At 46.2% G+C, this 26,916-nt stretch overlaps 1 protein-coding gene across 3 annotated transcripts in view; it reads left to right on the top strand.

Annotated features, from left to right (window-relative positions):
* Nucleotides 1–26,916, top strand: part of LOC135055150 (poly(ADP-ribose) glycohydrolase-like) — a 300,584-nt gene that overhangs the window by 231,069 nt on the left and 42,599 nt on the right. For all 3 annotated transcript variants that reach the window (XM_063958851.1, XM_063958852.1, XM_063958853.1), the window contains exons 12-14: nucleotides 3,934–4,012; nucleotides 4,576–4,684; nucleotides 20,427–20,532. In XM_063958851.1, the coding sequence (XP_063814921.1) occupies nucleotides 3,934–4,012; nucleotides 4,576–4,684; nucleotides 20,427–20,532 (294 nt within the window). The remainder of the gene's footprint in view (nucleotides 1–3,933; nucleotides 4,013–4,575; nucleotides 4,685–20,426; nucleotides 20,533–26,916) is intronic.

Consider the following 26,916-nt stretch of genomic DNA (forward strand, 5'->3'; position numbering starts at 1 on the left):
CTTTACATATTTGTTTTTTGGTAACTTTTAAATGTACTGTTTGCCTGATTAGCAGCACCAACTGAAAAAAAAACGGAAAAAAAACTACAAAGTTGGAGAGTCTAAAGGTGGGTACACACGGAATGATGTGTCACTGAACGCCACATCGTGTCCGGTGCGTGGCCAGCATTGGCAAGTGCATACACACTTGCCGATGCTGGCATCGACGAATGGCGGGGGTAGAGGGAGCATTCTGCAGCATGGCATTGCTAACCACAGCCACAGATCTTCTTGCATGTTCAAAAGATTTGGTGCTGTCTCTAGCGACCCGCGGGTCCGGGCATCACTATTAGTATCGTTCATACACATGGAACGATGTACACGATGTGGCGTTCCGTTTGATCGGGAATGCCCACATCATGGCTGGAATTGTTCCGTGTGTACCCATCTTAAGGGTGATTAAATTGTGGCAATTAAAAAAAATAAAAATACATAAATAATGAATGTTTCTTTAAGGCTAAAATTGGATAATTTAATTTTAATTTAATTTTTAGGTACATTGTACCTACTGCAGTAATATAAATGATTCATTTTTTGTACTTAAAGTACTTTATTTTCTCTCAATTCAATTTATTAGAGTGTTTTGTTAATGAATTACAGTGATACAATGTTCTGTCCCATTAATGGAAATGGCCATTTCATCAGCCTTGTTATGTGGCTGGCTGGCTTCCACCTGCCTCCTTTGGCCAATCCTCTCCTTCTGCCACACTTGCTATTCCCAATAAATCACATTCTGTACGACAGAGGCTTCGTGACTGAAGCCTAATGGATGGAACTATGCAGCTTTCATTTGCACAAGAGCTTGAGATATCAGAAAGAGATTACATTTGCTGTGATTTTTGCTGCATCTGCTTAGTATCAGCTGGGTAATGGTTATTACAGGAGTCGGTCTTCAAACATTTCCAGCTACAGGATGACTGAGCAGGAGCTCTGGCAAATTTCTTGTCTTGAAGGTCTTAGGTACCAAGCTTAATTAGTTTGCTCTATATACATTTCTATTGCTGATTGCCAATAAAAATTGAGTTATTAATGAGAATGTTGTGGTGTTTGCAGATGGACTGTTCCAGATTTATACATTTTAGCAGTGACACGGTTAAAACCGCACTACCATCTAATAAATTAGTGTATGCATATACACATTTGTACATGTATGTCTTAGAATAGGAAAGTGATGTGACTTTGACCTAAGAAAGCTGAAATCCATTCCCTAAGGTTCTCAGTAGAGGTTGATTCTAGACAGCTGGCAATGCAGTCTAACATGTGGTTACAGCCATTGCTGGAAATTGGGAGTCCTATTTCATAATGGCTGTAGGGAATTCTTAAGATAACTATAAATATTACCAACTTCTGTATTTAATTACCTGGATTATTACAGAAGTTCTGTAACTGAAGCTACCACAACAGAAACCAAATTTAAAAGCAACTAGTCCCATCCTGAATGATTATCTAACTAAAACATGAAACTCAATCATTTTCACAAATACATTTTTACCCTACAGAATTGTTGTAATGACGGCCAGTCTCTAATACAGTTTTGACAAGCTGATTCTCGGCATACCATGTGTGCCAGTTGTGCTACAGTTGGTAACCACATATTGTTTACTTCTACCACACAGGTAATGCTTTTTCTACCCATGTGAAATGCAGCTACTGTACACATTTCCGGGACCTGTCCCAAGCAAGCTTATTTGACAGGACAGCGTGCACAACCGAAAAGTGGTTGAGTCATTTTATATGGTTCGTAGGCTGGAATGGGTCATGTTCACTTTCAAATCTCTGGACAGCCTTCTTCCCCTCCAGAAAAATATCCATTCAGTGTCATGCATACTAGCTACTGGCACATGATAATGATGGAGGACCTGCCATCTTCCAACTATCGTGGAATCAGGACAAGCATTTAAGATCAGAACTGTTCCACCTATGTTGGTACAGCTGGAAGATAGTCTTTCACCATTCTGTGATGCAGTACCGGAACTAGTGAGAGGAGGGCACAGGTGCAAAATAATGATTTTGGGCCCCCCATGCTTAAAAAAAAAAGTTAGTAGTACCCTGTTGCAATGAGTGCCTGTGCCCCTCCACAGCAGCGTTTTCCCCCCATTCTTCCATGTGTGCCCCAAATGCCCACAGTGTCTCCCTGACTCGCTCCCTCTACAGCAGCTTGTTTCCCACATGCCCCACTATGTGTGGTATGGTCTGGTCCTGCAGGAGGGAGGTAGTTCTTGGGACATTACAGCTGCAGCACACAGATGGCTGGTCCTGCTGGAGAAGGGACCAGCCACAACATAACAGACAGACCACTTGTGATGATGCAGGCTGCAGTGCCCTCATAAGAAGGGAGGGGATTGGCCCCCTCCTCTCCTCCGGCCAGACTGCCTCCAACTTTATTATAGCCTGCATTGGACGGCATACTATGAATTATTCAGACCCGTTATTAGTACTGGGTAGAAGGCAGAAGGCCCATTAAGTGCTGCAGGCCCCGTTACAATGCAATACGCCAGTAATTCTGCTGTGATGTGATTTAGTAAAAAAAAAATAACTACCCAGCTTAATAAAAATGTTTAAAGGGCTATTGCTACTATCTAGACTTTGTGCTTTACTTGTCTAGGGTTGCATTGTCAGAGGCAGCTGAATCCTAGAATTGTTGTGCCTGTTATTTTTTTCCACTTTGCTTTTTCTGTTTGCTTCTTACTGATAACTGCACAATAATGCTAGTACAGCAGTACAGAGACTATTTAAATAAAGCAGGAATTTTGAATTGGGGGGGGGGGGGGGGGTAATTTAGACTGGATCGCTGTGATCGCAGTTTGAAGCCCTTTGTGGAGTGCACGCACACCCTGGGAGGCCCAGTGAGATGCTAACAGCATCTCAGGGCTGCTATCGCCTCTGCCTGACAGGTAGAGGCGGTCGCGTGGCGGGAGGGTGCGTGCCAACGGCATTAGAATGCCATTGGCGGGGCACGGTCCAAACAACGCAGGCGAGTCCAGACCGTTGCGGGGCCAGGCTGCGGCAGCTGCGCTGACAGAGAGCTACTCAGCAGGTGCAAAAGCATCGCCGCTATGCAATGCTTTTGCACCCTTGTGTGTGTGGGGGGGAAAGGGCCTGACATGCGGGGCGGACTAGCCCTGTGCTGGGCGTCCCCCCACATGTCAGAGTAACTGATCATAGATGTACTAAATATAGCACATCTATGATCAGATCTGAATTACCCCATTGGTTAGGAATCATTAGGCTGCCTTGTGTCTATTCCTGCATCTAAGGAAGTTGGAACGTTGACCTCACACTGTATGTACATAAAGTAGCTTTCTTCTGACATCACGTTGTGGGATTTGTTACATTCATTCTATCAGATCATCACACATTTCATCCTCCTTATGCGAAGATTAAAAATACTAATGTTGATATTTACAAGTTATCATGGTTTGGCTGAGTTGCGTAGCAAAAATACCCCTGTGAGAAAGCCCATTACTAAGGCATTTTATTGATATTTTTGACCAGCTCACCAAGGTCTGGTCTTGACACCTATTACGGTGTGTGTTTTACTTCCCCCCCCCCCCCCCACAAATTTGATCTGCAGCTCTTTTTGTGCCAATACAAAACTAAAAAATAGTGACTTATGCTACTTAAAACTCAATAACTGAATTCATTTGCTTACAGAGATCTTCTCTCTCCCAAACTATACTCAGTGATACTATTAGTGCAGCCTGACACCGTGTACATATGTAAACTCAATAGTCTTTAATCAGGCAAGTAGAAAAAGGGTTTGTTATTGAACGGTTACAAATTAAGGGTCACTCGGGAAGATCATTTTTTTTTTAATGTTGGAAATGTTCAATTTTTTTTTCTATGATTTATTACAAAGGTGTGACATTTTATGTTCTGGTTATCTATGTGTAGGTGCAGAGCAGTATAGTGAGTATAAAGGCTACGCTGAAAGCTACAGATGGGATCGTCCTCATAGAGATGAAACTGCACGGTACGTGTAGCACTTTCTTTTACGCTGGAGAAACTTGTCAATGAGATTTAAATAACTTCAGCAAATCTAGGGGACTATTTACTAAACCTTGGATGGAGATAAAGTGGACGGAGATAAAGCACCAGCCAATCAGCGCCTGACATTTTTCAAACCCAGCCTGTGATATGACGGTTAGGAGCTGATTGGCTGGCACTTTGTCTCCGTCCACTTTATCTCCACCCAAGGCTTAGTAAATAGACCCCCTAGTCCTTTGTATCAGATAAAAAGTTACTGGTTGGCAATTCCATGTGAGCATTGTTGATGAAATACAGCAACTGAAGGCACTTTGTAATTGATTTGTGTGGTTATTTTTGTGCAGAATAATGTCTCTACATATACAGTAATCTTCTTCAAAGCTGTACCCAGGAAGAAGAAAAAAAAATATTATGTTTACGTTAATAAGTGGTTTATTTTATTCAGACTGAACTGAAAAATGTATGACTGTAGAGGTTAATGTTTGTTACTCACAGAACTTTTGTTTAATCTGTGGTCTACGTAATTTTTTACTCCTCTTCTCTACACAGAGACAAGTGGCAGAGACGAAGTACGGAAATTGTTGCAATTGACGCTTTCCACTTCCAAAAATATATTGACCAATTTACCCCAGACATGATAAAAAGGGAGCTGAACAAGGCAAGACATTTTATTATTTTTTTATTATTTATTATTTTTTAATATTTTTAGTGTAAACTTATTCTAAACACTGGAGATTTTTTTTATAGGAAATTTAAACACATTGGGGCATATGTCATAGGGTCCGAGATTGCCAGAGGTGCGGGATGCCGGTCGATCCTGAATGCTTTTTTAAAGCACCAATCTTTTACAAAACAAAACCATGTCTTGTAAATACCCTATACCCTATTACATATGCCCCAACGTTTGAAAAATAGACTTTATTCACGGTAAATACTTGTCACAGTCCGGCGGATCGGGTTCCGGGACCAGCGGTACTTACCTGTCCGGATGCTCTGGCGCGGTCCCTCCGGTGGGGGTGCGGCTGCTGGCGAGGGGCACGACTTGCAGGCATATCTGGGAGGAGAGGTCTCAGAGGCAGCAGCAAACGTTTGTGCAGCTTCCAGCTGCAGAGGTATGGGATGGGCGTCGCCGCCTTGGAAGGATCAGCTAATCTAAAACACTCAGTCACCTGCAAGGTTTGCAAAACCAATGGGAAACAGTCTGCAGGTATAAATCTGGTGATTTCTGGGTAAGAAATCGCCAGTGCAACGTCTCTCACACAGTAGTGTGTGTGTGTGTGTGTGTGTGTGTGTGTGTGTGTGTGTGTGTGTGTCAATCTGCGCTCCACAGCCTTGAATCTACAGCATTCTGTTCCAGTTTCTCTGCAAGTTCCTAGAATTCCAGGCTTCTTCACTTCACTGACTGAATCCTCAGTTCTCAGCTCCAGCATAATCCTCTCAGAAGTCCTATGAAAAAGACTTTTATCCAGCCTGCCCGGTTTATCCTGTGGAAAGCTACCGACACCGAAACCCAAGCCACAACTCCGGATATTCAAAATCCAAGCCCCGTGACAATACTCAATGTCACTAAAGTCCTTTTTTTTTTTTTTTTGGGGGGGGGGGGGGGGGAGTAAAATCAAAACACCACATTTCTCCCTGCTCTGTCATAGCCATCACCCTCTAGGAAAAGTCATATTTCCAGTGCACCTGTCTCTATAGTATTATATGTTGCTTCTAACAGTGTGCAAAATGTATCATTCCTGAGGAATATTACCGAGCTCACATCTGAGAAGGGAACAGCAAAATGCCTGTATTACATGATCAAAATCATACTCTGGGGCCTTGATTACATAAACGGGTGTTTTTATGTTCCCTCTGGTTGTACACTACATGAAAATGCCTGTTACATCCCAGGCCCACTTACTCTAATGTAAGTAGAGATGCAGCTGAAATGCGTGTGAGACTACATTCCCTTATTTGTGTACACTCAGTTCCAGAGCATGCGCATTGGAAGTACTGCATGATCTGCTGGGCATTCAAACTTGGATTCAACTCTGTGTGGGTCCCTGTATGTAATATTTTTGTTTTTTTAAGCAATCTTCCTTATTTGAAATTTTTTTTTATAATTAAATTCACTTGTTTTCTATTGGAATTTTAAATACTATTTCAGGAAGAACTATGGGGCCCATTTATCAACGAGTTTTAGCTATTTAAAACTCTATGCACATGATAAATGGTACTCCAGCCATTCAGCTCCCAATTGTCATTTCTCAAGCACATGACAGAAAGGAGCTGATTGACTGGAGCACCATTTTCATACGCAATGAGTTTTGAATAGCTAAAACTTGTTGATAAATGGGCCCCTATTGTCTTTTTCTTTTTTGTTATATATAACAACAATCCTATTTTTTAAGTATCGTCAGGACCCCTTAATGAATATCATTCATTATTCTGCAATCAAAGGGGTAAATTTACTAAGATGGGAGTTCTAGTTAAGATGGGATGTTGCCCATAGCAACCACTCAGATTCCAGGAATTATCTTCTAGAAGGTGCTAGATAAATGAAAAGTAGAATCTGGTTGCTATGGGCAACATCCAATCTTACATAGAACTCCCATCTTAGTAAATTTACCCCAAAGTGTTGAGATGCTTGCTAATTTCTAAGCTTACTGTGTGTTACTGACATTTTACAAGGCATTAGAATTAGAGTGTATACCTTTACACCACGCAGCAATGATTTACGATATATTAATAATATCAGTATGACTGTGTATATAGAGACTGTAATTCGTCCTTTTTTTATTTTTTCATCTATTGTACATCTCCCCACATATAAGTAATTAGTGACACAATAATCTAAAAATTATGGAAAAGATCAATGCACCTACTGTACTAAGTAGCCCAAATGTCCCCAATGATAAAGTGTCACCCCACACTATTGTTTTGATACTACAGTGTGATGCAATTGCAAGATAAACCCTTAGAGTCACTAACTGAGATCTTCTGCCTATAACATCAACCCGTTGTTCCCTTAGTAACTGAATGTGCACACCGCCACTTATGCTGCCACCAGGTTTTACTTCTCAGCACAGAGTGGGCTTATCTTACCAACACTTGAAGGTCGCAGTTGGTACGTAGTTTGGACGTACCTGTTCTGGCAATCTTGATCTAAGCGAAGGCAGAATCAGAATTCCCAGTGATAGGCTTGGCGAGGACTGATACGCCAGCAGGTGGACAACAGGCAGGACGGTTCCTTGTTGCCAGCAGTTATTCTATGGTAATTCTGCAGATATGATTGCACACTGGAGTGCAAATGGACCACAGGTAGCAATGGAAATTTGCTTCGGTAAGGGCTGCTCTAGAAAGTCACAGGGATAAATGGGAACTGCTGACTTGTGCACAGCTGAGCAGCAGGAAGGAATGGCGGCTGGTTTTAGGTGGTGCAGCTGAACTCTAGGCTGAGGTACAGATGATTAGCAACACAGCTTGGCCGCAGGCCGTTAACATGGCTGGGACACTGGCTGGAAACGTGGCTGGGCTGCAGGCTGGTAACGAGGTAGGCCGCAGGCTGATAACGTGGCTGGGCTGCAAGCTGGTAACGCAGCTGAGCCACAGGCTGGAAACATGGCTGAGCTGTAAATTGGAAACATGGCTGGTAACATAATCACAGCAGACTGTAGGCACTCGACCAGGAACATAGATAAACTGGCACAGGTAAATGCTCTGATGAGACAGGAGATCGGGAGCAGGACTGAACCAAACAGACTGAACACTAAGAACAGACTATCATCAGCAGGGAATGTAGGAACTGACTACTACTTATAGGAAGAGGAACCAATGCAAGCCAGCTTCCTTGATTGCAGAGTAATTGCAGCGGAGCTTCATGCATAATGAGAGCTTGATTACTGCAGCTGAATGAATCCACAATACTGACAGCTTCCCTACTGCCTATCAACAGTCAGGATTAGAAACTGCAAAAGACTAGCACCTGGCTTAATAAGGAACTGCTAAAAAAATGCTCTTTTGAGACTGGGAGTATGAACAAACCTCTCTGGGACCTACAACTTCTCCTCCAAACCATATCCCTTCTAGTGTACCAGGAACTGAAGCTGACCTCTCATCACTTTGGAGTCTACATTCTTATCCACTTCGTATTCTTGATGACCATGTATCAACACTGGAGCTGGCATTCTAGGAGCATGGACCCGATATCGGTTAGAGAGCATGACTGGCATAAGCAGGGAACAGTGGAAAGTACTGTTAATCTTAAATGAAGTTGGTAAATACAAATGCAATGCCACTGCATTAACCTGCTTTATTATTCTGAAAGGACCAATGTAGCTGGGGTCCAGTTTCTGCAATGGTTGATGGTGTTTGATGCATTTTGTGGACAACCAAACCAACTGGCCCACCTTGAAGTCACATGGTCTTCGTCGTTGGTCAGCAAAAACATAGGCATGATTAGATGCCTTCAGGAGAGACTGATGAACTCCCTTCCAGATACCCCAAAGTCTAACAATGGGAGGCAAGGATCTCGAAGCCTGTTGTAGTGGCTGAAAGAAATCAGCCCTCGGATGGATCCCGGTAACACAGAAGAATGGAGAGACTGATGTAGCAGAGCGGCAGGCATTGTTGTACACAAACTCGGCCAAAGGCAGATATTCCATCCAGTTGTTGTGATATTTGGAGACATAACACCGGAGGTATTAATCCAGTGATTGGTTTATCCGCTTGATCTTCCCATTGGATTGCGGGTGATACCCTGAAGATAGACTAATAGCAACCTTGAGAGCTGCACAAAAAGATCTTCAAAAGACCGCCTCAAATTCAGATCCATGGTCCAAAACAATAGCTTGTGCGAGGCCATGCAGTTGGAAAATATGCTGCAAGAATAACAGCCGATAAGGCTGCCAGACGGAATCCCGTCGCAACAGGGCTGTTCCCACTCCTGGGTGTCCACGACATCCATAGAGACGAATAAATCCTGTAGTGAGCACAGCAAGCCACTGAGCCCGCAAGGGGACTCTTAGTGCACGCCCCCCTGACGGCATTCTGGCGGGCAGGATGCCGCTGTCGGAATTTTGACAGCCGGCATCCCGCCCACCGGTAATCTATACCAAGCTCGGTGTACCTAACCTCTAAAGATCCCATAGACTCCTTATACATATAAAGTTCAATACCTAGAATCCATTCACTACATTTAATGTGCCTTCACACGTGTATTCAACATGCAACTCACTCAGGAAGCCATTCTCCTGCATCTGCTGTACTCCCTGATGGGACCGGTAGTCGCATTCCACGATTTGTGTTACACTGCCACATCACTTCCAGTAATGCACTACCGGTTTAGAGGTTCCAAGTATAGACAATAGTGAGTGTAGCAACTCCCTTGCTGTACTTATGAAAAGGTCCTTCAGCACCATGGCAGCCACTTTGGGAAAGATTGCAATACTTTAACTAATGGAGCAGCCATTTTCTTGAAGAATGAACCTGGATTTCCCAGAAAAAATAAATAAATACATAGATTTATAAAACAGTGGATCAATAAAAATCACTATGTACAAAAATACCATAAAAATATCTTTAAAAAACACTCATAAAAATAGTAAAAAATATAATAAATTACATAAACATGTAAACACTGAATCCACTGAGGACTGTTGCTCAAATTGTTTTTCTAAAGCCCCTGTGGACCTATTGGTGATGATGTTGTCGTGACACAATAATATTTTGCTCTTTGTATGCAAATGTGTTTGCAAACTAGATTTGCAAGTTTAATAGTGATATCAAACATGTAAGCATAGCTAAAGGCTCTATACAGCTGTAGAGTCGAGAGTTAACTTACGTGCTATATTTATTTGTTTTTCCTGAAATTCATATCGCAGCCTGGCCAGGTCAGACCTGGGAAAATCGTAGGTCATAAGCACAGTCATGGATCTGGGTGAGATAACCTACAGTAGGTTGACCCATTCATACCAGCACGTAACACAGGTTTTTCCCGTTTCCTTGTCTCAGTGAGAGAGGAATATGCCTGTTCCCAACTTGTTCTAATAAAACAAACCTTACACCTCCATGTATTCTTTCCTAACCTCTGTAAACTCTGTTTTCTTGTGCACTGGTCCTTAATTATTATTTAAATAACTTGAAGGCTTGAAATATACATTTGCTGTCCCCAAGGCATTCCTAGGCAACCACTCTTATGTCCGTGTTGTAAGACACATTTTAATCAGTCTTCTAGCTGTGCTGTGTGCAGTGTGGAAACATTGATGTTCATGTAAAATGTAGAGCGCGGCTTCTAATCAGTCAGCAACTCCGCCTGAGAAGTACATTTCCATTTTCCAGCTATTGCTTTGGTTAAGATAAATTTGGAGATCTCGCATGCCTTTAATAACAGCACATCAGTCATCCAGAAAGTAGTCCTGAAAAGAAATTAAGCTGCATATGACAGCTTAATTGACATAGTAGTAGCTACTCTAACAGTAACTATATTTCAGGTCTGACCAGGAGATCTCAGCAGGGTTTCCATCAGAAAGTGTGGGGAAGGAACTGACAAAATAGGCCGGGCCCACCCTGAGGCGTCAGACCCTTTTTGTCTGCATACTATACACCACAAGCAGCAACACACACCCAAAATGGTCATGACACGCCACTCATGGGTGACTGAAAGCTACACAGCATCTTCCCCATACCCCCCAGCTCCTACACATGTAGGTATGATACACACACAAGGCTTCCTGGAGCCTACACAGCATCGTCTCTCACGCTCCTACACAAACAGGGGTGAATTGGGGCTACACAGCATTCCCCCCCTTCTACACACACAGGGGTGACTTTGGGTTCCACAGTATACCCCCCTTCCCCCTTCTACACACACAGGAGTGACACCTGCTGGACCTACACTCTAGTTTTTATGTATATTTTTCTGCACAAACTCATCTTTCTCTTTTCCCAGCCTTAGAGTTGCTCTTGAACTATTAACTCCTCCACTTTTCCCTGTCTGACCCACGTTGGGAGCATCCTTCCCAAAGCCCACACTAAAATGCCATCCTCATACTTAATGATGAAGCTTTCGTCTCGGATGCCCTGGAGCAGTGTAGCCCATTAGCCCATAGTAGCCAGTGTCCAGGTCCATGCAGCTGGCTGCCTGAAGGTGGTGCAAGGTGGGGTCAGCTCAGTAGCTTGTAGCTGGAGGCAGGGCCATAACTACATGTGTGCGAAGTGTGCATTGCGCAATGTGCGCCGTGACCCTGATTGGCCACCCTGTCTGTGTTACAGCGCTATCTGCTGTAGGCAGCGCTTATCCTCCACTGCACTGATAGGTGGATTCCAGGGGGTGGGGGTGGGGGGCAGAGAGAGAAGATGTGGATGGATTTACCGATAGGCTGGTCCAGGGGACAGAGAAAGAAGATGTGGACGGATTTACTGATAGACTGGTCCTCACAACCAGCCGGCTGGCTTTCACACTGCCGGCTGCTGGGAGCCGGAGCAGCAGCAGGTAGCTAGGCTTCGGCACAGGCAGCAGGGGCGGGGCTACACAGGACTGCTGCTGCTGTGCTGTCAGGGAGAGAATGCTGGAGAGGAGAAACTGTTGCTGATCCAGGGCCAGCCCAGCCCTATGTACCACCAATTTGTACACATGTAACTGTTGCAGGCAAGGTGGACCCACTTAGCTCTGTGCCCAGTGGCGGATCCGGGAAGGGGGGCACTCAGGCCCGTGCTTCCCCTGTCATTTGTTGCCTCCATCCCCCGTCCCCTCCCAGCGCCGCACAGGGAGATGACCGGCGCCCACTGAGATTGTGTTACCAGCGGGCGCCCGTCTCCCTGCACAGTGACAGCGCTGTCACTGTGCGGCGTGCGCTATGGGAGAGACGTCAGTCATGACGTTTCTCTCATAGTTCTGAGGAGCGGACGCCAAGAGGAGGACAGCAGCGGTCTGGAAGCTGTAGCGTCTAGATTATCTTCGTGCAGAGGACCTTTCCCATAACCCCCTGGGTCCATGTCACAATCTATTTGGAATAGAAAAGTGTGGCGAGCGAAGCGAGACACCGAGCCCGATGCATGGTGAGCGAAGCGAGCCCGCGAGGGTCCATTGCTGCATAGAAAAAAAAAATATCCCAAACGATCGGAGAACAAAGAAAACATTTAGGAGCTGTAAGGGCGGAAGTTCTCTCAAGCCCTCTCGTTTTGTCACGTCCAGGTCCTTTGCACGTATCACTGACCTGGGTTGAGGGTGGTGTGAACTCGGGGGTTCTTCCGGTGACCGGGAAGGGGAACCACAGCTGGGCCGAAGTAGAGATGGCCGGATGTAGGTTTTCTTCATGCAGGATTTTGCAGGATTCGTGACGGATACTGGAATCCACCTGAAAGACAAGGACTTGAGAACGGTGCTGGTGATTACTGTGAGTGATGCTGAGGAACACTGAGGTTGCGGCTGATAAACCCAGAGACAGGAATTTTAAGGGCGATGCTCACAGCACAGTGATTTAGAGGATTCGTGAGTGATGCTGAAGCACACGGTGACCGATGATTGAGAACATTGCTGAAGCACACGGTGACTAATGCTTGTGAGCGTTGCAGAAGCACATGGTGACTGATGCTTGTGAGCGTTGCAGAAGCACACGGTGACTAATGCCTGTGAGCGTTGCAGAAGCACACGGTGACTGATGCCTGTGAGCGTTGCAGAGGCACACGGTGACTGCTGCTTGTGAGCGTTGCAGAAGCACACAGTGACTGATGCTTGTGAGCGTTGCAGAAACACACGGATGCTGGGAGCACAGAAGTCCGTGCAGCAGAGGAGCACACTGAATGCTGGAGCACAGGAAGCTGGGAGCACAGAAGTCCGTGCAGCAGAGGTAGGAGACACTTTAGAATACTGGAGCACTGGAGTTTACTCTTCTAAGAAAGAGATGATACTCAGGCGCCGGAGCTCTGCCCGGCGTCTGAATTTGAACTTCCCGCCTCTGTCTGATTGGCGGGGAGCGCCGATGACGTCACCCGCCCACACATCCTCCGTGGACGCTGGGCGTACCCGCGGCGCCCGCCCCCCCGAACGTCCGCCGGGACCAGCGCCATCGGAGCTCCGAGACCCGGAGACCACCAGCGGGGACGGCTGCCAGGAAACCTAGCGCACCCGGAGGGGTAAGCGCGGCGGCCGCGACGGTATGACAGTACCCCCTCCTCTAGGAGTGGCCTCTGGACACTTTCCTGGTTTTGTTGGGTGTCTAGAATGAAAGATCCGAATTAGTCGGGGAGCAGTGACCTCAGAAGCCTTTATCCAACTACTTTCTTCAGGTCCATAACCCTTCCATTCCACCAAATATTGTAGATTTTTGTGATAGTAATGAGAGTCCAGAATTGTTTTGATCTCAAATTCTGTTCCAGTTTCAGTCTCTACTGAGGTTGGACTAGAAGGCTCTGAATGGAAACGATTTAGGATGAGAGGACGAAGGAGAGAGACATGGAAAGAATTTGGTATACGAAAGTGAGGAGGCAAACCCAATTTGCAGACCACAGGATTCAGGACTTGTAAAACAGGGTAAGGACCGATGAACCTTGGAGCAAATTTCATAGTGGGTACTTTTAGACAGAGGTTGCGGGTGGAGAGCTATACCTTGTATTGAGGAGCGGCCCGCCGTTTCTTGTCCGCAAATAATTTGTATCGGACGGAGATTTTCTTGAGGTTAGCATGAACCCTACTCCAAATTTGACTGAAGTGTTGTAAAGTTGAAGTTACAGCCGGAACCTCCTCTGACGGAAGGATTGGTAATTCTGGAACCCGTGGATGGAACCCGTAATTGATGAAGAACGGAGATTCGCCAGTGGAGGAATGAAACAAATGGTTATGGGCAAACTCTGCCCAGGGTAACAGTTCCACCCAGTCGTCCTGTGAAGGAGAGAGATAAACGCGGAGAAAAGTCTCCAAATCCTGGTTGACTCGTTCGGTTTGCCCATTTGTTTGAGGATGATAGCCAGACGAGAATTTGAGTTTAATTCGTAAGGCAAAACAGAGAGCTCTCCAAAACCTGGCAGTGAACTGTACCCCTCGATCTGAGACCACCTCCAGAGGTAAGCCATGTAACCGAAAGTGCTCCCGGATAAATAGCAGAGCCAGTTTGGGAGCTGTCGGTAGACCTGTCAACGGAACGAAGTGTGCCATCTTCGAAAAAACGGTCGACAATCACCCAGATGGTATTGTAACCTTTGGAGTGGGGCAACTCGGTAATGAAGTCCATAGAAATATGGGTCCAGGGTTTCCTTGGAATGGACAGAGGACGAAGCAATCCGGCAGGAGGCAGACGAGGAGTTTTGTGCTGTGTGCATTGAGGACAAGAACTAACATAATCCTGTATATCCCTCCTCATGGTATTCCACCAGTAAGACCTTCGCAGGAATTCTAACATTTCTTGGACCCCCGGATGACCGGAGAACTTGGAGATATGGGCCCACTGTAGTATTCTTGGTCGGAATTTAACTGGTACTGACATTCTTCCAGGAGAAGGATCTAGAGAAGTGGAAGCAGCGGAAATGGAGATTGGACTGAGAATTAAACTTCTTTCAAAGGAATTCTCTTCATCTGAGGCAGTTAGGGAACGAGACAGAGCGTCAGCTTTTGTATTGAAAGTCCCGGCCCGGTACTTAATAACAAAAGAGAATCGAGTAAAGAAGAGTGCCCATCTGGCCTGCCGGGGATTCAAGCATTGTGCGGTCTTGATGTACAACAAGTTCTTGTGATCAGTGTAAATAGTAATCAGATGTTTGGCACCTTCTAACAAGTATCTCCATTCTTCCAAGGTGGATTTTATTGCCAACAGTTCCTGATCTCCAATAGTGTAGTTTTGCTCAGCAGGCGAGAACTTACGAGAATGGAGACCACATGGATGCAATTTCTTGTCCGAAGAATACTGGGAAAGAATGGCTCCGACTCCGACTGAGGAAGCATCGACCTCCAGGAAGAACGGTTCTTCGAAATTTGGTTGTTGGAGTACCGGAGCTGACACAAAAGCTGATTTCAACCGGGTGAAAGCTTCCACGGCTTCGGAAGACCACAAACTCGGGTTGGAACCCTTTTTGGTCAATGCGGTAATGGGTGCAACAATGGTGGAAAAACCCCTAATGAATTTCCTGTAGTAGTTTGCAAAGCCCAAGAACCTTTGTACTGCTTTCAAAGAGAGAGGCTGAGTCCAATCACGAATGGCAGTGAGTTTCTCCGGATCCATGCGAAGCTCCATATGATAACATAGCCGAGGAACGGAATTGACGATACCTCAAAAGTGCATTTGTAAATCTTGCCGTAGAGATGATTCTTTCGTAGTCGGAGAAGTACCTCTTTGACCTGTGTCCTATGTTCTGCAAGATTTTTGGAAAAGATCAGAATGTCGTCTAAATACACCACTACACTTTGGTATAACATGTCTCGGAAGATTTCATTAACGAATCCCTGGAAAACGGCAGGAGCATTGCTAAGGCCAAACGGCATTACCAGATATTCGTAATGTCCATCTCGGGTATTGAAGGCGGTCTTCCATTCGTCCCCTTGTCGGATACGTATAAGATTATAGGCTCCTCTCAAGTCGAGCTTTGAAAAAACGTGGGCTCCACGCACCCTATCAAATAGCTCCGTGATTAGCAGCAAGGGATATTTATTTTTGATGGTGATATCGTTTAGGCCACGATAATCGATACATGGTCTTAACCCTCCGTCCTCCTCCTTCACGAAAAAGAAACCTGCTCCAGCCGGAGAGATAGAGGGGCGAATGAATCCCTTAAGAAGATTAGATTTAATATAGTCCGACATAGCTTGGGTCTCAGGTAGAGACAGGGGGTAAGTGCGACCCCGAGGCGGCATCTTCCCTGGGATGAGGTCAATGGGGCAGTCCCAAGGTCTATGGGGTGGTAACTGATCAGCCGCCTGCTCAGAGAACACCTCCGTGAACTCCCGATAAGCCTCTGGAATGAGCTCCTCGTCCGACCTAGAAGATGCACGGAGCGGACAAACGGGAGTAAGGCAATTAGTGAGACAGAATGAACTCCAAGACAGAATTTGTGAAGACTTCCAGTCGACGTGGGGGTTATGAGTTTTGAGCCAAGGCAACCCGAGGACAAGGTTGTGAGGCATCTCCGGAATCACTAGGAACTCCAGATGTTCTTGATGTAGAGCTCCGACCTGCAGCCTAACGGGCTCTGTGCGATATGTAATGATATTGGATATTCTGGTACCATTGATAGCAGTCAATGAAATAGGCCGTTTGATAGACTGCAACTTTAAATCCAGACTTTGGGCACAAGAGAAAGAAACGAAATTCCCAGCAGCCCCAGAGTCCAATAGGGCATTAAAAGATTTGGCAACTGACTTGGAGATCAAAGATACGGAAAGTAAGCAATCCAAAGTCGGAGAAGATTTGGACGTCACTCCTAACTTGACTCCTCCAGAACAAGCTAGGCCTGCCCGTTTCCCGGACGGGATTTACAAAACTTGATGAAATGATCTGCGGCTCCACAGTAAAGGCAAAGTTTACCCTCACGATGACGCTGTCGTCCCTCCGGAGACAGTCGGGACCGGTTAATTTGCATGGGTTCGTCCGGACTGGGTACAGCCGCTGGCCTAGGAGGAGGAAGCCGGAACCAGGAACGATCTGAACGACTACGTTCTCCTCCACGCTCCTGCATCCGAAGATCCACCTTGACGCAGAGGGAGATCAACTCTTCTAATGGATCCGGCAGATCCCCAGTGACCAACTCATCTTTCAGCCGGTCGGAGAGACCGTTCCAGAAGGCAGCCCTCAGGACGTCATTATTCCAGCGAAGTTCAGAGGCAATGGTCTGGAAATGAACCACATACTGACCCACGGAGCGGGAGCTCTGACGGACACGAAGCAAGTCGGAAGAAGCAGTGGTCATCCTGCCGGGCTCATCGAAGATTCTTCGAAAGGACGTGATGAAGTTGGTGTAGTTGGAAACCACGGGATCAGATCGTTCCCATAACGGAGACACCCAATCCAACGCTGACCCTTTGAGCAGGGAAATAACATACGCCACCTTAGACCGATCCGTAGGGAAATTATGTGAGAGAAGCTCGAAGTGCACCTCGCACTGGTTTAAAAAACCACAGCAATTCTTTGGATTCCCATTATAGCGGGAAGGAGTAGGAAGCTGAAGGCGTGACCTGGTACTGGCCGAAGGTTGGACATTACTGGAAACGGCAACTGGAGCGGTTACGGGAACTGAAACCGGAATTACTGAAGCTAATGATGCTTGAATTTGATCCAATCGACCGGACAATTCCTGGAGATACTGCATCACCTGGCCCTTTGTCGCCTCCTGACTCTGAACTCGGGAAGCCAAACTTTGGATGGCGCTTGACTCTGTGTTCCGATCCCCCGGGTCCATGGGGCCTGAGTATACTATCACTGACCTGGGTTGAGGGTGTTGTGAACTCGGGGGTTCTTCCGGTAACCGGGAAGGGGAAATAACAGCTGGGCCGAAGTAGAGATGGCCGGATGTAGGTTTTCTTCATGCAGGATTTTGCCGCAGGCAAGATTCGTGACGGATACTGGAATCCACCTGAAAGACAAGGACTTGAGAACGGTGCTGGTGATTACTGTGAGTGATACTGAGGAACACTGAGGTTGCGGCTGATAAACCCAGAGACAGGAATTTTAAGGGCGATGCTGACAGCACAGTGATTTAGAGGATTTGTGAGTGATGCTGAAACACACGGTGACCGATGATTGAGAACGTTGCTGAAGCACACGGTGACTAATGCTTGTGAGCATTGCAGAAGCACACGGTGACTGATGCTTGTGAGCATTGCAGAAGCACACTGTGACTAATGCTTGTGAGCGTTGCAGAAGCACACAGTGACTGATGCTTGTGAGCGTTGCAGAAGCACACAGTGACTGCTGCTTGTGAGCGTTGCAGAAGTACACGGTGACTGATGCTTGTGAGCGTTGCAGAAGCACACGTGACTAATGTTGCAGAAACACACGGATGCTGGGAGCACAGAAGTCCGTGCAGCAGAGGAGCACACTGAATGCTGGAGCACAGGAAGCTGGGAGCACAGAAGTCCGTGCAGCAGAGGTAGGAGACACTTTAGAATACTGGAGCACTGGAGTTTACTCTTCTAAGAAAGAGATGATACTCAGGCGCCAGAGCTCTGCCCGGCGTCTGAATTTGAACTTCCCGCCTCTGTCTGATTGGCAGGGAGCGCCGATGACGTCACCCGCCCACACATCCTCCGTGGACACCAGCGCAATCGGAGACACGGAGACCACCAGCGGGGACGGCCGCCAGGAGACCCAGCGCACCCGTATGGGTAAGCGCGGCGGTATGACAGCACGAAGGCAACATAGACACAACCGTCTGGAAGCGGGAACGGAGCTCGGTAAGTATGATGGTTTTTTCTTCCTTAGTGCAGTGGGGGCATCTACTGGGGGCAAACTATGGGGGGACATTACTACTGGGGGGCATCAACAAGGGGCATTACTACTGGGGGCAAACTACTGGGGGCATTATTACTGGGGGGCATCTACTGGGGGCATTACTACTGGGGGGTCAACTATTGGGGGCATTGCTACTGGGGGCCATTTTTACTGGAGGCCATCTACTGGGGGCATTATTACTGGGGGGCATCTACTGGGGGCATTACTACTGGGGGGTTATCTATTGGGGGCAAACTCCTAGGGGGCATTACTACTGGGGGCAAACTACTGGGGGACATTATTACTGGGGTGGGGCATCTACTGGGGACAAACTACTGGGGGACATTATTACTGGGGGCCAACTACAAAGGGGCTAACTACTGGGGGCATACTACAGGAGGGCATTACTACTGGCGGCGTAACTACAGGGGCATTACTACTGGCAGCTTTAACTACAGGGGCATTACTACTTGGGGGCTAAACTACAGGGGGGCCAAACTACTGGGGACATACCTACAGGGGCCAAACTACTGGGGGATAACTACAGGGGCCAAAATACTGGGGGCATTACTACTGGGGGCTAAACTACAAGGGGGGCATAACTACAGGGGCTAAACTACAATGGGGCAAACTACAAGGGGGCATTACTCCAGGGGGTCATCTATTGGGGGCAAACTCCTAGGGGGTATTACTACTGGGGGCAAACTACTGGAGGACATTATTATTGGGGGGCATCTACTGGGGGCAAACTACTGGGGGACATTATTACTGGGGGGCATCTACTGGGGGCAAACTACTGGGGGACATTATTACTGGGGGCCAACTACAAAGGGGCTAACTACTGGGAGCATACTACAGGAGGGCATTACTACTGGCGGCGTAACTACAGGGGCATTACTACTGGCAGCTTAACTACAGGGGCATTACCACTTGGGGGCTAAACTACAGGGGGGCCAAACAACTGGGGGCATAACTACAGGGGCCAAACTACTGGGGGATAACTACAGGGGCCAAACTACTGGGGGCATTACTACTGGGGGCTAAACTACAAGGGGGGTATAACTACAGGGGCTAAACTACAATGGGGCAAACTACAGGGAGGCATTACTACTGGTGGCTAAACTACAAGCAGGCAAACTACGGGGGGCATTACCACTGGGAGGCTAAACTAAAGGGGGCGTGGGTAAACTACTGGGGTCATAACTGCAGGGGCATTACCACTGGGGGCATAACTACTAGGGCACTAAATGACTGGGGGCATTACTACAGGCAACATTACTACTGGGGGCAATATGGGCATTGCATAAGGGGCACCACTACCATGGGGTCTATATAAGGGGCACTACCAGTACAGTGGACATTGCATAATGAGCGCTACAACTGTGGGCATTGTATAAGAAGCACCACCTCACATGCACTGAAGCCGCACGCAAATGTACTTGCCTCTTCCATGGTGCCCCCCCTATCATTTTCTTCTGGATCCGCCCCTATCTGTGCCCCATAGCATTTGCACTCCCTGCACCTGTGGTAGCTACGCACTTGTATGTAACACATGTAACTGTAACAGGGAAGGTGGGGCCCCTCTCATCTCTGGGCCCCATAGCAGCTACACTCCCTGCACCTATGGCAGCTACGCCCTTGTATATAACACGTGTAACTGTAACAGGGAAGGTTGCACCTCTCAGCACTGGGCCCCATAGCAGCTACACTCCTCGCACCTATGGTAGCTACGCCCTTGTATATAACACATGTAACTGTAACAGGGAAGGTGGACCCCTCTCACCTCTAGGCCCCATAGCAGCTACACTCCCTGCACCTATGGTAGCTACGCCCTTGTCTGTAGGACAGTCACACCTTTACCATGTCACTATATCACCTAGTACTACACTTTTTTAGTATGTCTGCATGGAAAGCACCTGCATAACTTTGTGTCCTTTTCTGACAGCACCATAGACCATACACTATCAACTTCATAAGAATTGTATTTTTTATTACTTCCACTAGGCCTTCTGTGGATTTTTCCGTGAAGGAATCCAGCCAGAGATGCTGTCTGCAGTTGCAACGGGCAGCTGGGGTTGTGGTGTTTTTGGGGGAGATCCTAGGTTAAAAGGTGAGTAATAAACAAATTGCTAAGAAAACAAATGTAAATTTTATAATTTAAAAGTAGTTGTTAAAGAAAAATAAATCTGTTTCTCCCGCGGTGTGTTCTTTGTAAGGACGGAGACATGTAGATATTATCCTGTGTAAGCTTACGTTTGTCTTAGTCCTCGTGTTTGGTTCATTTGACAAAACTGAAATGTGCTATATCTTAATGATATTATTTACTGTCTTGTCATTTCCAGAAAACTATCTGCTCTTCAATCTAAACATTATTTGTTTTCTAATGGGCCCTACACTCTGGCAGATAAAATGCACGATATGAACGTTCTTGTTCATTAATGAACGAGAACTCGTTCATATCGTGCAGAGTGTAGGCACCAAAGATTAACGATGCGCGGCCCCGCGCTCATTAATCGTTGGTGCCCCATCTCTTATGCATGCAGGCAAATATGGGCGAGATTGTCCATATTAGCATGTAGTGCTGTGGAGCCGGGTGACAGGGGGAGTGAAGACACTTCACTCCCCCCGTCACCTGCCGCCGGGTCGCCCGTTGGTCGTATCCGTCGTCGGGCAGCTTGGCGGCGGATCGGTAAGTGTGTAGGGCCCTTAAGTATTTTGTAATGACCCAGCAAATAAAGCACAACTTTAAAAGTAACAATTTTAGTCATTAATATGTCATTTTAACAATTTAGGGGGATATTCAATTAGCCACAGGAATTAACAGCAACTAATTGACCCCTTCCCCCAGGGATATTCAATTGCCCCTGATGACTGTCGGCATCCGGGATTTTGTTTCAAGTGCCTGAGGCAGGCGAAACAAAATCTCCCATAACCAACCCCATTTTTTCACGAAAACATCAGGCAAAATTCATGATAAAATACCCCATTTTTTTGCGCGAGAAGTTTGCGGGGACATTTGAATATTCCCATTAGTATGTATAATGGAAGATAACTTAAAAAAAATTATGAAATGGTCAGACATAGACATATTTTTGGAATTCTATGTACATACAGTATGTTACCGATAGTACTACAAGTAGAATATAAATATAAAATGTTTACACACGCAAAAAAAAAAAGAAATAAGATAAGGGTGCTGTGACTTTGGTTGTTCTAATAGGCTCTAAAGCTACAGGTGGAGTCTAAAATTCTATAGAACTGATTAGGTATCACCAGATTCAGACTAAGGAGGAATTTAATTGTGCCTGATACATTTTCAGGGGTGGAAAAAAATGGGATTTAGCGAGATTTTTTGCCCAATGGTTTTATCAGGCAATTCATTTGAAGCCCCTTTTTTTGCCCAAAAAATTGACTCGTTTTCACGCGAAAACAAACAGTATCTGGAAGAAGTTCCCAGACCCATGTGTTTTTGTTGCGGCGACTACGAAAACGGGTTAGTTATTGGGTATTTTTACTAGAGATGAGCGGGTTCGGTTCCTCGGAATCCGAACCCGCCTGAACTTCATGTTTTTTTACACGGGTCCGATCGACTCGGATCTTCCCGCCTTGCTCGGTTAACCCGAGCGCGCCCGAACGTCATCATCCCGCTGTCGGATTCTCGCGAGGCTCGGATTCTATCGCGAGACTCGGATTCTATATAAGGAGCCGCGCGTCGCCGCCATTTTCACACGTGCATTGAGATTGATAGGGAGAGGACGTGGCTGGCGTCCTCTCCGTTTATAGAGAGTGAGACTAGAGTAGAGAGAGACACAGTAGTAATTTTGGGGAGCATTAGGAGGAGTACTTTAGGAGGAGTACTACTACTTGCTGAAGTGATAGATAGATAGTGTGACTGTATAATGTATATCTGACTTGTGGGGGAGACACTGACAGTGGGGAGCAGTTAGAGTCTGAGAGCAGGACTCAGGAGTACATATAACGTACAGTGCACACTTTTGCTGCCAGAGTGCCACACTGCCATTGTGACCACACTGACCACCAGTATAATATATATTGTGATTGTCTGCTTAGGAGTACTACTTGCAAGTTGCTGATAGTGTGACCAGTGACCTGACCACCAGTTTATAATAATCACCACCAGTTTAATATATATAATATATATATATATAATTGTATATAATATATATATAATATTGTATACCACCTACCCGTGGTTTTTTTCTTTCTTCTTGATACATACTACTATAGTAGCTTACTGTAGCAGTCTGCGGTGCTGCTGAGCTGACAGTGTCCAGCAGGTCCGTCATCAGTCATTACATAATAAATATATATTATATACCTGTCCGGCTGCAGTACTAGTGATATTATATATATATATATATATATATATATATATTGATTTCATCTCATTATCATCCAGTCTATATTAGCAGCAGACACAGTACAGTAGTCCACGGCTGTAGCTACCTCTGTGTCGGCAGTCGCTGGTCCATCCATAATTGTATACCACCTACCCGTGTTTTTTTTTCCTTTCTTTCTTCTTGATACATACTACTATAGTAGCTTACTGTAGCAGTCTGCGGTGCTGCTGAGCTGACAGTGTCCAGCAGGTCCGTCATCAGTCATTACATAATAAATATATATTATATACCTGTCCGGCTGCAGTACTAGTGATATTATATATATATATATTGATTTCATCTCATTATCATCCAGTCTATATTAGCAGCAGACACAGTACAGTAGTCCACGGCTGTAGCTACCTCTGTGTCGGCAGTCGCTGGTCCATCCATAATTGTATACCACCTACCCGTGTTTTTTTTTTTTCTTTCTTCTTGATACATACTACTATAGTAGCTTACTGTAGCAGTCTGCGGTGCTGCTGAGCTGACAGTGTCCAGCAGGTCCGTCATCAGTCATTAGTACATAATAAATATATATTATATACCTGTCCGGCTGCAGTACTAGTGTGATATTATATATATATATATATATATATATATATATATATTGATTTCATCTCATTATCATCCAGTCTATATTAGCAGCAGACACAGTACAGTAGTCCACGGCTGTAGCTACCTCTGTGTCGGCAGTCGCTGGTCCATCCATAATTGTATACCACCTACCCGTGTTTTTTTTTTTTCTTTCTTCTTGATACATACTACTATAGTAGCTTACTGTAGCAGTCTGCGGTGCTGCTGAGCTGACAGTGTCCAGCAGGTCCGTCATCAGTCATTACATAATAAATATATATTATATACCTGTCCGGCTGCAGTACTAGTGATATTATATATATATATATATTGATTTCATCTCATTATCATCCAGTCTATATTAGCAGCAGACACAGTACAGTAGTCCACGGCTGTAGCTACCTCTGTGTCGGCAGTCGCTGGTCCATCCATAATTGTATACCACCTACCCGTGGTTTTTTTTTTTCTTTCTTCTTGATACATACTACTATAGTAGCTTACTGTAGCAGTCTGCGGTGCTGCTGAGCTGACAGTGTCCAGCAGGTCCGTCATCAGTCATTACATAATAAATATATATTATATACCTGTCCGGCTGCAGTACTAGTGTGATATTATATATATATATATATATATATATTGATTTCATCTCATTATCATCCAGTCTATATTAGCAGCAGACACAGTACGGTAGTCCACGGCTGTAGCTACCTCTGTGTCTTTTAGTTGTGCCTATTAAAATATGGAGAACAAAAATGTTGAGGTTCCAAAATTAGGGAAAGATCAAGATCCACTTCCACCTCGTGCTGAAGCTGCTGCCACTAGTCATGGCCGAGACGATGAAATGCCAGCAACGTCGTCTGCCAAGGCCGATGCCCAATGTCATAGTACAGAGCATGTCAAATCCAAAACACCAAATATCAGTAAAAAAAGGACTCCAAAATCTAAAATAAAATTGTCGGAGGAGAAGCGTAAACTTGCCAATATGCCATTTACCACACGGAGTGGCAAGGAACGGCTGAGGCCCTGGCCTATGTTCATGGCTAGTGGTTCAGCTTCACATGAGGATGGAAGCACTCAGCCTCTCGCTAGAAAACTGAAAAGACTCAAGCTGGCAAAAGCACCGCAAAGAACTGTGCGTTCTTCCAAATCCCAAATCCACAAGGAGAGTCCAATTGTGTCGGTTGCGATGCCTGACCTTCCCAACACTGGACGTGAAGAGCATGCGCCTTCCACCATTTGCACGCCCCCTGCAAGTGCTGGAAGGAGCACCCGCAGTCCAGTTCCTGATAGTCAGATTGAAGATGTCAGTGTTGAAGTACACCAGGATGAGGAGGATATGGGTGTTGCTGGCGCTGGGGAGGAAATTGACAAGGAGGATTCTGATGGTGAGGTGGTTTGTTTAAGTCAGGCACCCGGGGAGACACCTGTTGTCCGTGGGAGGAATAGGGCCGGTGACATGCCTGGTGAAAATACCAAAAAAATCAGCTCTTCGGTGTGGAAGTATTTCACCAGAAATGCGGACAACATTTGTCAAGCCGTGTGTTGCCTTTGTCAAGCTGTAATAAGTAGGGGTAAGGACGTTAACCACCTCGGAACATCCTCCCTTATACGTCACCTGCAGCGCATTCATAATAAGTCAGTGACAAGTTCAAAAACTTTGGGCGACAGCGGAAGCAGTCCACTGACCAGTAAATCCCTTCCTCTTGTAACCAAGCTCACGCAAACCACCCCACCAACTCCCTCGGTGTCAATTTCCTCCTTCCCCAGGAATGCCAATAGTCCTGCAGGCCATGTCACTGGCAATTCTGACGAGTCCTCTCCTGCCTGGGATTCCTCCGATGCATCCTTGCGTGTAACGCCTACTGCTGCTGGCGCTGCTGTTGTTGCTGCTGGGAGTCGATGGTCATCCCAGAGGGGAAGTCGTACTCGTAAGACCACTTTTACTACTTCCACCAAGCAATTGACTGTCCAACAGTCCTTTGCGAGGAAGATGAAATATCACAGCAGTCATCCTGCTGCAAAGCGGATAACTGAGGCCTTGGCATCCTGGGTGGTGAGAAACGTGGTTCCGGTATCCATCATTACTGCAGAGCCAACTAGAGACTTGTTGGAGGTACTGTGTCCCCGGTACCAAATACCATCTAGGTTCCATTTCTCTAGGCAGGCGATACCGAAAATGTACACAGACCTCAGAAAAAGAGTCACCAGTGTCCTAAAAAATGCAGCTGTACCCAATGTCCACTTAACCACGGACATGTGGACAAGTGGAGCAGGGCAGGGTCAGGACTATATGACTGTGACAGCCCACTGGGTAGATGTATGGACTCCCGCCGCAAGAACAGCAACGGCGGCACCAGTAGCAGCATCTCGCAAACGCCAACTCTTTCCTAGGCAGGCTACGCTTTGTATCACCGGTTTCCAGAATACGCACACAGCTGAAAACCTCTTACGGCAACTGAGGAAGATCATCGCGGAATGGCTTACCCCAATTGGACTCTCCTGTGGATTTGTGGCATCGGACAACGCCAGCAATATTGTGTGTGCATTAAATATGGGCAAATTCCAGCACGTCCCATGTTTTGCACATACCTTGAATTTGGTGGTGCAGAATTTTTTTAAAAACGAGAGGGGCGTGCAAGAGATGCTGTCGGTGGCCAGAAGAATTGCGGGACACTTTCGGCGTACAGGCACCACGTACAGAAAACTGGAGCACCACCAAAAACGCCTGAACCTGCCCTGCCATCATCTGAAGCAAGAAGTGGTAACGAGGTGGAATTCAACCCTCTATATGCTTCAGAGGTTGGAGGAGCAGCAAAAGGCCATTCAAGCCTATACAATTGAGCACGATATAGGAGGTGGAATGTACCTGTCTCAAGCGCAGTGGAGAATGATTTCAACGTTGTGCAAGGTTCTGCAACCTTTTGAACTTGCCACACGTGAAGTCAGTTCAGACACTGCCAGCCTGAGTCAGGTCATTCCCCTCATCAGGCTTTTGCAGAAGAAGCTGGAGGCATTGAAGGAGGAGCTAAAAGGGAGCGATTCCGCTAGGCATGTGGGACTTGTGGATGCAGCCCTTAATTCGCTTAACAAGGATTCACGGGTGGTCAATCTGTTGAAATCAGAGCACTACATTTTGGCCACCGTGCTCGATCCTAGATTTAAAACCTACCTTGGATCTCTCTTTCCGGCAGACACAAGTCTGCTGGGGTTCAAAGACCTGCTGGTGACAAAATTGTCAAGTCAAGCGGAACGCGACCTGTCAACATCTCCTCCTTCACATTCTCCCGCAACTGGGGGTGCGAGGAAAAGGCTCAGAATTCCGAGCCCACCCGCTGGCGGTGATGCAGGGCAGTCTGGAGCGACTGCTGATGCTGACATCTGGTCCGGACTGAAGGACCTGACAACGATTACGGACATGTCGTCTACTGTCACTGCATATGATTCTGTCACCATTGAAAGAATGGTGGAGGATTATATGAGTGACCGCATCCAAGTAGGCACGTCAGACAGTCCGTACT

This window comes from Pseudophryne corroboree, chromosome 3 (assembly GCF_028390025.1).
Source record: "Pseudophryne corroboree isolate aPseCor3 chromosome 3, aPseCor3.hap2, whole genome shotgun sequence".
Lineage (NCBI taxonomy): Eukaryota > Metazoa > Chordata > Amphibia > Anura > Myobatrachidae > Pseudophryne > Pseudophryne corroboree.